This window comes from Stegostoma tigrinum, chromosome 9 (genome assembly GCF_030684315.1).
Source record: "Stegostoma tigrinum isolate sSteTig4 chromosome 9, sSteTig4.hap1, whole genome shotgun sequence".
Lineage (NCBI taxonomy): Eukaryota > Metazoa > Chordata > Chondrichthyes > Orectolobiformes > Stegostomatidae > Stegostoma > Stegostoma tigrinum.
The window spans coordinates 2,065,048-2,076,435 of record NC_081362.1 but is presented as its reverse complement, the minus strand read 5'-3'; the positions used below and the strand labels follow the sequence as shown (position 1 = coordinate 2,076,435).

General features: G+C 39.8%; 1 protein-coding gene across 2 annotated transcripts in view; it reads right to left on the bottom strand.

Moving 5' to 3' along the window:
- Positions 1 to 1,096: 1,096 nt before the first annotated feature.
- LOC125455226 (aftiphilin-like) overlaps positions 1,097 to 11,388 on the bottom strand; it is a 79,587-nt gene continuing 69,295 nt past the window's right edge. For both annotated transcript variants that reach the window (XM_059648306.1, XM_059648305.1), the window contains exons 9-10: positions 4,563 to 4,686; positions 1,097 to 2,186 (exon numbers count right to left, since the gene is read on the bottom strand). In XM_059648306.1, coding sequence (XP_059504289.1) covers positions 2,048 to 2,186; positions 4,563 to 4,686 — 263 coding nt within the window. In that variant the 3' untranslated portion in view covers positions 1,097 to 2,047. The remainder of the gene's footprint in view (positions 2,187 to 4,562; positions 4,687 to 11,388) is intronic.

Sequence of the window (11,388 nt, the reverse complement as noted above, 5' to 3'; positions counted from 1 at the left end):
CATTGATAGAATCTAGACAACAGAGGGCAGAGTTGCTGCACAGGATGAACAATGCTGTCCAGCCACAGAAGGCCATCATTAGTTGAAAATAGTCGCCATTAGCAGCTATTGACTATTCCAAACTCACCAGTCCTTTCTCTGCCCAGCTGCCGCTCCCTCTGTCAGGGCTCCATCTCCATTATCGTTTACACCAACCCTTCAAACCCAAACCTCCTGGCTCACGAGGCAGGGAAACACCTGCTCTGGAGATGGGTTGTAACATCTTTGAACAGGTTGATTAGTAAATATCATTATTTATTGCAATAATTCACTTTGCTGTTAAAAGGCCAATGTCCAGATGTTCTGTATTTATATCAGAATTAGAAATGGTTTCCCCACCCACATGCAGAAAGGGACAGGTTTTTAAACAAACCTTCAACTCCTGAGCAGCAACATTAAAGACACTGTCTTCTCATCCAGATCATAGTTAACAGTGACCCTGCAACATCGTCAAAAGATGGGAGAGGCAGTCAGTGCAGTAATACATCAGCTGAACAGTCCAGAGGTCCATGATCAGAAGTTCAAATCTGGCCATGGTAGCTGGAGAAATGTAAATTCTATTGAAAATTAGTTTGATTGTTATCAATGACAGTCTCCTGCTCACCTTCGAAGTGTGGAGCAGGACGAACACAGCAGGCCAAGCAGCATCTTAGGAGCACAAAAGCTGACGTTTCGGGCTTTCATCAGAAAAAGGGTCTAGGCCCAGAACGTCAGCTTTTGTGTTCCTGAGATGCTGCTTGGCCTGCTGTGTTCATCCAGCTCCACACTTTGTTATCTTGGATTCTTCAGCATCTGCAGTTCCCATTATCTCTATCGCCATTCATTAGTTGTGGTTAAAAAACAACCTGGTTCACTAATGACCCTTAGGAAGAGAAATCTGCCATCCCTACCCCCATTTGGCCTACATGAGTCCAGGCTCATAGCAATGCGGTTGACTCTTACATGCCCTCTGAAATGGGTGAACAAACCATTCAGTTCCAGGCAATTAGGGATGGGCCTTGACAGCAACAAGATCACTGCACTTATTGCAACAGTGGAAAAACCACAGAACTACAGATTTTCAAATCAATCTCTTTTTATTTCTGTATATTCTAAAAGGAAATGTACATTCTACAGTTATAAAAGAACCTGGGCATGCACATCAACCTATGCAGCTTCCTCTTTGTACCAGAATGTTTCCATAGGAATTTTCACCATTTACATAGTTATACTGTACATACAGCTCAAATCATTGCAAACTATTATGTCCATCTTGTCTTTACACTGTGCAAAATCCTCGAGAGATGCAAATGCAGATGGAAAGCAGAAATAATCAATCAAGATCAGGTTTCACCTTCAGTATTGGATTAAGACATTTAGATATTGGTCCCTCACCCCCTCCAAATTAGCTCAACATTGTGAGATACAGCATCACTTTGAAGACTGGCTGAACTGGTGCCTGTATCATTCTGAGACAGTGGTTTCCTAAATGACCATTTCAGCTTGAGAAAGTCTCCAATGGTCACCGCATCCCTGTTATTTGAAGCTAGTTCTGGTTTGATCAGGTGTGGTAAATGGCAGTGCCAGAAATGCCTAGAACCAATGATACTTTATCAAATGGGCTTGGAAAAGTCGCTTACAACTAAACAAGAAACAAAACCCAACATTCACCAGGATTTCACCATTGGTCAGAATCAGGATCAGGATACAGTTACATTAGTTTGCAATATTTTTTGAGCGTCCCTGTCAGATCAGCTGACATAACAGAAATTTTTACAACCCAGCACAGCAAAAGAAAAGTAATTTGCAAAAAAACCATCCACCTGATATTTACAGCTTCTTTTCTAATATAAACACTTAAATCACTTTGCTTATAAATAAATAAACATCACTGTATTGTCTGTGGAACTCTCCAGAATCTGGCGAGCAACAAATCATCTGAATGACTGATTAGTTTCATTTTATTTCAAGAAAGCCAAAATTAGATTGATTTTTAAAATGTTCAGAAAATAAAACTGGGATCCTTGGCTCAGTCTGTGTGGGAGCTTACCAGAGGTGTTAATGTAGTTGGGAACATCAGCACTTTGGCATGCATGAATGACAAGTCTGGGAGGCTTGCTATCACTTTGGCTGCTTCCTTACTAAGAACCTCCTCCTTTTTTTGTTTCCTAAAGAAAAGAAATAATAGTTATTATAAATTCAAATTATTAATCAAAGGAGCACTTTAAGTTAAACGCGTAAAGTCCAAAGTCAAATATTCAAATAAACCAAGATCAGTGTAAAATAACAAAACCTTAACTCCATTTAAAAGGCTTGAGATTACAAACTCATTATTTACATGACTGGATACAACACCACCTCTGAGAAGCAACAACATGGTCAGAGGGTTGGATTTGAGAAACATCTCAATAAAGGTGGGAGAGAGGGGTCGAGGAGGAGGCAGAAAGTGCGAGTGGGAGGTTAACAATTCAGGCAGGTAAATTTACAGCAGCCAAAATTGGATTTGCAACAATCAGGCAAAACGAGGGCAAAGTGGAGATCTGGGGTGAGGGCAAGGAAGGACTTGAAACATGAGAATTTTAAAATCAAGCCATTGATAGACTGACATTCACAGGCCAACAAGGAGGGGGTGATTGGAGGGGACAACTTGGAGAATCAGGAAGGGAGGCAATGGTGTAGTGGCATTACTCCAGAAATTTAGATTGTGTCTCAGGTCCAATTTCCAGAAGATAATGGAATTTGAATTCAATTTTTTAAAAAATCTGGATTTAGGAAAGACCATGAAATTGCTGTCAACTGTCAAATAAAACCTCATCTGGCTCACTAATGTACTTCGGGGAAGGGCATTCACCATGCTCACCTACATGCCAGTCCAGACCCACAACAACATGGTTTGACGCTGAACTGCCCTTAACGGGAGGGGGGGATAAATGCTGGCCTAGCAGTGACACCTCATTCCATGAATGAATGAAAATAAGGAGCTAATTGGATGGAAAAAGAGAAAGCTTTGTAATAACCAAACCTAGAGGAACAAAGTAGAGGTGGAAAGATATAGCTGAGGCACAGGCAGGCACTGCTGCAAATATGCTTTCTTGCTGATGGGCAAGATACGGAGATCCAGTCTCAGCTCAGAGTCTGAACAGTTTGGCGTGGCCCCAGAAAGTGCCTTACACAATGACAGAATTATTGGTCAGGAAACTGAGATTATGGCAAGTCAGGGATTGGGCTTCCTGCACTGAGTAACTGACCAAAGCCTGTTCCCCATCTACACGGCACAAGTCAGGAGTGTGATAGAATACTCCCCACTTGCCTGGATGGGTGCAGCCCCAACAACACCCAAGAAGCCTGACACCATCCAGGACAAAGCAGCCCGCTGATGGGCACCACATCCACCCCTTCTACCACTGTCACCCAGTAAGAACAGTGTGCACCATTCACAAGATGCAGTGCAGAAATTCATCTTCCAAACCCAACAACTCTACAATTTAGAATGACAAGGGGCAGCAGATACATGGGAACATCACTACCTGCAAGTTCCCCTCCAAGCCACTTACCATCCTGACTTGGAACTGTCTCATGTTCTGTCACAGTAGCTGGTTCAAAATCCTGGAAGTGCCTCCTAACGGCATTGGGGGATTATTACAGCATATGGACTCCTGCAGTTCAAGGCAGCAGCTCACCATCACTTTCTCAAGGAGTTCAGGATGGTGCAGCCAGCAATGCTCATGTGCCATGAATTAATCATAAAATACAATAGTTTTGGCCTTTCACTTTGACATTGGAACAAAGTTATATTCATCCAGGGCTGGAAGCCTCAGCTACGGTGACATGAGCCTGGCAGAGGAAATGACAGCGCTGCGTGTTGTAGGATCTTTGTGAAACCTGATTACGGGGCAGTGTCATGGAAAAGAGAGAGGGGCAAGTACAGGGGGAGAATGGTGCAGTCAATTTTGTTTACAGGTCAGTGAGAGTGAGTGTGCCAGGAACAAAAAGAGAAAGGATAGTGCACTGTGGTCACAATTACATTGCAGATTACTAGTGAGTTTTAACGGCAGTGATGACTGAAATGAAATAAGCAGAAAAAGGACTGGAATAACAGGAGATGTGTTATAGAGTTCAGTGTCACAGTGACAGACAAGGCTATAGATAGAAAAGAGGGTGGAATAAACAGGTCCCATTTTCACAGCAGCTCTAGAATTGTGGGAAAGATGATCCCACCGAAATCCGATATATTTGCAATGACAGCTATGCACTATGTCAACACGGGATTCACCTCAAAACAGAGTTACATTCAGACCTTGTTCAGCTATTGACAAAGAACACCTCCAGTTGGAAGAAAATAAACAGAAACACATATAAGAGACACTTTCAAGTAGCAGTTTACTGTCAAGGTTCTATTTCTAAGCAACATCACAGATTAGGTGCTTTAAACATTAATATTAAAGTATATTTTAATTTTTAATTAGATACCCAACTGTTGAGTGCAATGCACCATTCAGGATAAACCTACCTGCTAGATAGGATTTCAAAATTAGATTCCTTACCTGGTGGATGTACTGGTCTTCTCTGCTGTCAACATAAGGCGAGCAAATGCATCAGTCACTCGATTTATTGTACCAGTGTTTTCCAGTTTACATGTGGTCAGTTCATACAGTTCAGGGTCAACACCTGTAAGATATGGTGGAACAGGATCAGAGAACTCGTCCTGCAGCCAAATGGAGCTCAGCTACGCTGCTACCAATATAGCTCCAAGCCCAGGGTCCTGTCTTCTGTAAACATCTGAAATTTTTAATATAAAAATCACCAAACTGCCAGCAAGTTTCAATCCATATTGTGCCAGTTGCAATCTCGGTGAAGTTTCCAAATCTCTCAAAGAATTAACCAAGTCACCATTGAGGAGAGTTTAAAGTGGGGACATTTTGTTGTGCATGACATAAAACAGATTCTCTGTAAAAGTGGCACATTTTTGCACAATTATATAGTGGAGACTGCTCAAAATTTAAGAAAACTCAAAATTGAACAGTTTTCCCACATCTCACTACCCCATAAGTTCCTCTTTAATACTAGTTACTGTAACCTGTTCTCAGGAAGGGTCACTGGACCCAAAACGTTAACTGATGTTTTTCTTCACAGATGCTGCCAGACCTACTCAGCTTTTCCAGCAACTTCAATTTTTTGTTCCAGTCATTGCAACTTGGTTGCTCCCAAAACCTGGCATTTTTAATGCCTGGTACAACACTGACTAAATGATTTCAAATAGAGTCACTGAGTTGTACAGCACAGACACAAGGCCCTTCACAACTATCTGACAGTTCAGTGAGTTCCTCCCATTTTGCAAATTTTTGATCCTGAGACTACCAACGAAAAATGCAGACACTGGATAAATTTTACCTCTCAATGTGTTATGAGATTAATAGAAACTACAGAAAATTAAGACTATGGTTGTGGGAATGAGCAAATTTATAATCTTGGAAAATGGGTCATCTAAGTTTAGAACAGTACACGGAAAGAATGTAAAGTGACAAACTGTAAGAAAATTAGAGTCACAGAGCAGCCAGGATTACAGACTAACTCAAAGTCAGGACATTCATGAGAAAATCAGGATATTCACGAGAAGTCTAACAGCTGTAGAAACATAAGAACTAGGAGGAGTGGGCCAATCAGCCCCTTAAGCCTCCTCCGCCATTTAATAAAGGTCATGGCTGACCTCATCGCTCATCCTTAACCCTTCAACTCTGCTCCAATTTCGGAATATCCTCACATTCCCCACACTCTGGGGGAGTGAATTCCACAGATCCATGACTTTTTGAGAAGTAACTGCTCTTCATTGTTTTAAATACGCTTATTCTAAAACTATGACCAATTGTTCTAGACTGCCCTGCAAACAAGGAAAAAAATCACTGAGTCAGGCAGCATCCATGGAGAGAAAGCTAACAGTGGGAATCCAGATGACTATTCAGAGGCCTGAATGAGACTCACAACGTTAGTTTGCTCTCTGTTTCCATGGATGCTGCCTGATTCGCTGTGATCTCCAGCATTTGTTGTTTTCAGTACAGATTCCAGCATCTGCAGTAATTTGCTCCTATGTTCTAGATTGCTCTAAGTAAAGAAAGATCCCTCCTAGGTCTACTTTATCAATCTCCTTTTGGATCTTACATACTTTGATAATACCTCCCGTCACTCTTCTAATCTTTAGAGAATATAGGCTTAAACTACTCAATCTCCCTTCATAAAGTAAACCCTTCATCTCTGAATCAATCTAGTGAATCTTCTCTGAGCTGCCTCCAATATAATTACATTCCATCTCAAGGGGCAAAACTGTACACAATACTCTGGGTGTGGTCTCACTATTGCTTTGTGTGGTGCCAGCAACACTTTTACACTTTTCCTTTAGCAATAAATGTCAAACTTCCATCTGCCCTCCTGCTGTACCTGCATCCTCGTTTTCTGTGATTCATGCAGAGGATACCCAGAAAGCTCTCCACGGAAGCACTCTCAAGCTTCTCTCCACTGGGATAGTAAACGGCAACAAACAGACCATAAGTGCTCAAATGAAACATTTTAAATCTCAGCTCATCTTGATTTGCAGAGGACACAGAATGAGAAAAGAAAATCGAAAAACAAATAAAGGCTGTAATGAATACCCAGGAAACAAACACAAAAATGCTTAGGTCCAAAGAATTCAATAAAGGAATAGTCTTACAAACAGGTCAAGTCAGTCCATTCACTGAAATCTTATGTCTTTTTATGTATAGAAAGCAAAGAAACAGCTCTGACCTTTCCAACCTATATGTTCAATCTATTTTCCTGGGAATTTATGAGCACACACTTGCAAATGTATGAAACCATTCATTCATTTTCATTAATCACAGTCTTGAACATCTCAAAGTCTACAACTTCCAATGGAGCAAATAATTTCACAATTAATCTCAAGGTTACCAGTCTGCTTTCAACTTCATTAAACTAAAGTTCAAACTAGATAAAAATGTGAACCTGACCCAAGAGAAAGATCATTTTGACGAAGCTTTAACCTAGAAACATAAGCAAGATGACAACCCCCAAAGTGGCAGAAATGGTCTTTTGAAAATAGTCAAAATGCTATTGGAGTACATGGACATGTCCACCATTTAAAACTCCAAGTGGTAAAGTTTATTTTAAAAACATCTCAACAAATTGTGCAATCTGTGTTTCAGCAGACTCTCGACAGCTCAGGGAGCAGATGCATCAGCTGACATTGTACCGAGCCAGACTAAGACCCAGAAGATCTTACTCCCAATATCGAACAAGCAAATTGATCCAAGACATGGTTCAGGCAGAAATACCTTTGTGTGGCCTTAAAGTGGAGGTATAATAAAAAGATAAGCTTCTACTTTTTACACAAGAGACAAAATTATCTAAATGTTTGTTTTGCCTTGGCAGCACATGCTTGAAAGTGTGTCATTAGTGGGGGCACAGTACAGTCTCTGCAAATGTAAACAGTTGGCGTGTCATAATATTTTGTTCCCCAACTGTCCCTCTGCCCTGCCACATAAATATCCCACAATACAGTGTAGGAGGAACTTGATATAAAGTATAATTATAATACATTTTTAATGTTTTTGTTCCTATAAGCTAGTTAACACAAGACCTAATATCAACATTTCAGGGCATTCATTTCAATGCAGGTCTAAAAACTGCAGTGCTATAAAAACAGTTAAAGAATTAAGCCATGTAAAAGGGCAGGTAAACCCAGAACCAACAAAGCAGAGGTAGAACATCAAGATAAACTCACAGCTGTAGAATTTCTAGATTATAGCAAAAACTGGAAGATAAAATTTGTCTTAACATCCAAAATCAAAAGGTCAGATATTGTAAGTTACAGTGAATTGTAAAGAACTATTAAAGTTGAGTCATGTTCAGGCAGAATGAGCTTAAAATCAGCTCCTCCAAAAGCCTGCACTTGTTTCTAGTTAGCTGCCTGGGTACATCATACGTACCTGCCCGACAGCATGCAAGACAGAGAATAGTTTGCAGGTGCTTTTAATTTCACCCCTTACAAATGTTTAGAAATGTTCTCAAATATTTCAGCAGCTATTCATATTCAGACTTCCTCTTTGAAGTCCTAGGCAATAAACATTTCTAGATAGGCAGCAGTGAACAATGGTAGTCCGCATCTAATCTAAACGACACTTTTCAATTACATGAAAACACCTGGCTCAAGGGAATTTTTGGAGACTGTATTCACGGAATGTGGAATTGTTGTATTTAATTGCCCATCCTAATTCCCCTGGAGTTGTAATACAGCTGAGATATTTGGAAATAATTTGAGAGCAGTGAAGAACATATTGGTGTGGGTCTGGAACCTCTGTCCTAAATAACTGGTGGAACTGTCACAGATTATCTACCCTTTCAGAATATTGCAAGTTTCAATGTTCACTCAACCCATCACAGGATAGCCCTTTCAACTCTAGGGCTAACCTAGTGAACCTTCACTGTACTGTCTCTAGTGCAAGCATATCCTTCCTTAAACATGGCGACAGAAGCCGAATGTAGTATTCTCAAGGCATGGTCTCATCATAACCCTGCACATTTGTAGCAAGGCTTTTTTACTCTTGTATTCCAACCCCCTTGCAATAAAGAGCAACATGCCATTGCTTTTTTAACTGTACCTGTTTACTAGCTTTATTTTTCTTCTAAGGTACATCCAAGTCTCTGAACATTAATCCATCCCAATAGGAAACCAACTATTTTATTTCGCTGGATACAACAGTTAAGAAAGTTAATAAATTAACTAAAGAAAGAAACAGCAGAGAAAATGCTGAAATTAATCCTGAACAATAATCAGCTGAAAAGTGGATTGAAGAAGCTGATCAGCCACAATCATATTAATTAGTGGAGAAGGCACAGAGGGGTCATACGGCTTCTTCCAACTCCCAATCTGAAGGGCTTGCATTGGCGCTATGGCAAAATCACTGCACATTCAACATAATCCAAGCATCTTGTTTGTAAACTTCATATGAAGCATAGGTTCCAAGGTCATTTGTTGTATTCAAAGCAAAATAGACACAAATAGCAGTTCCTGATCCTGGGAGTGGAGAGATAGATAGTCGAGTTTGTGTGGCTAGCCCTCAGATACTTTAGCACCTGAATCAGCAAACAGGCTACAGAATGAATTTTTTTTTTTAAATGGAAGCACAAAGGTCTGTGTCTCATGTTTGAAACCTAAATAAAGGCAATAGTGAGTCTATGAAGATGGATGTGGCTATGGTGAACTGGAAAGCCAGGTTAAAAGATAGGACAATAGATGTGCAATGGAAGACTTTGAAGGAGACATTAATTACTTTCAGTAAATATTTATCCCAATTAAAATGCAAGAGGATCCGTAGCTAAGAATATGTGATTGAAAGAAACACTGTATATATCTCTAAAGATTAATGGTGGGTGAGAGAAATGGACAGACTAAGCAACCAAAAGATGATAAAAAAGACAGTAAAGAAGCATTAAGCAGAGTGTGAAAGCAAACAAGATATTAAGAGCTCCCATGCTTTTGAATGGGAAAACAGTAACTAAAGATTGTGTCAATCTTCTGCACAGTTAGCTGGGGAATTGATAATGGAAAACAAAGAAAGAGCTGAGGTCGTAAACTTGTATTTTGCATCTGTCCTCAATACAGACTTAGAAAACTTCAAGGATAATTGAAAATCAGGAGACAACAGGGAGAGATGAACTGAAATCAATCAGTTCATCTCTCCCTGTTGGAGAAAGGTGCTAGGAAAACTACTGGACTTAGATGAGGACAAGTCTCCAGGACCAGATGACTAATATCCTAGTGACTTGAAAAGAAGTGGCAGCACAGATAGTAAGTATATTGCTTTTAATCTTTGAAAATTCCTTAGATCCTGGAATGGTTCTTGGTGATTGGAAAAGTAGCAAATATAACACCTTTATTCAAGAAAGGAGGGACGCAGAAAACAGAAAACTAAAAGTCAGTTAGCTTAGCACTATCATAAGTACAAGAATCAATTACTGAGGTTACGAGCAGGATATTCAAAATCACCACATAATCAGAATCAACATAATTGTGTGCAACAGAAAACACAGAATATAGAACATAGAAACGTACAGCACAGTACAGGCCCTTCGGCCCACGATGTTGTGCCGTGGAATAATCCTAATCCAAAAATAAAATAACCTAACCTACACTCCCCTCAATTCACTGCTGTCCATGTACATGTCCAGCAGTCACTTAAACGTCACTAATGACTCTGCTTCCACGACTTCCACTGGCAAACTATTCCATGCGCTCACAACTCTCTGGGTGAAGAACCTCCCTCTGACGTCTCCTCTATACCTTCCTCCTAACACCTTAAAACTATGACCCCTCGTGGCAGTCAATCCTGCCCTGGGGAAAAGTCTCTGGCTATCGAGGTTTATCAGGTTTATCTAAATCGATTAGAGTTTTTTTTGACTAAGTAACATCCAGAAGAAGACGGAAACCAGTATATCTGGTGCACTTGGATTTCCATAAAGTATTTTAAAAGATAGCAGAGCAAAGGTTTTGCACAGGATAAACCACATGGTGCACAGCTTATCATTTTTGGGTTTATTAGTTTGTTGGATTATGTATACCGCTGGTTAGACTAGGTACTGGCAGCTGAGTCTTTAAATTTATTCGGGGTAAGCTAAACAGATTTTTGAAAGACAAGTTCAGGGTTACGAAGGACCGACAGGAAAGGTGGAGATGATACCACAAACAGATCAGTTATTTCTTACTGCATGGCCAAATGGCCTACTTCTGCTCCCAAGTCCAATGTTCCCATTTTCTTGACCAAAGGAAAAAACTAAACTAATTCAGCTGTTAAGTAACAGTATAATGCTATTTTGTAATGGGAAAATGTAATTAATCACAAGTTTAAAAGATGTCATTTATTTTTTATTGTGCAGTAGTCGTTTTTCAGCAAGTGACTAGGATGATAGTCACTTCCTTGTATGGGTTATATTTCAGTGAATTATCCTAAATACTGTCTTCATAATGATTCACAATTTACTTTCTTACTATGAATAATGTTTAAAGAAAAACAGGCAGTATCAGCCAATTGTTTTTTGTAATGGTTGATATTAATAGTGAGTTGCATCTTGAATTACCATCCTGCTTTTGAACCAGGACAATCTTTCAGCAACATTTTAACAATGGATTTACTTCAATGCCACATTTTAATAATTTCTCATGGAAAAATTGGCAAAATAAAAATCAGAAAACCTGCTCAAAGTCTGAGAATTAGCATGAGGACATTACCGAATCCCTGGCCTGCTATGCTGTAGAGTAGGCATGGGATAGGTGACTGAAATGGATTTACAATTAGAATCTACAGCATTACTGGATAAGGTTAA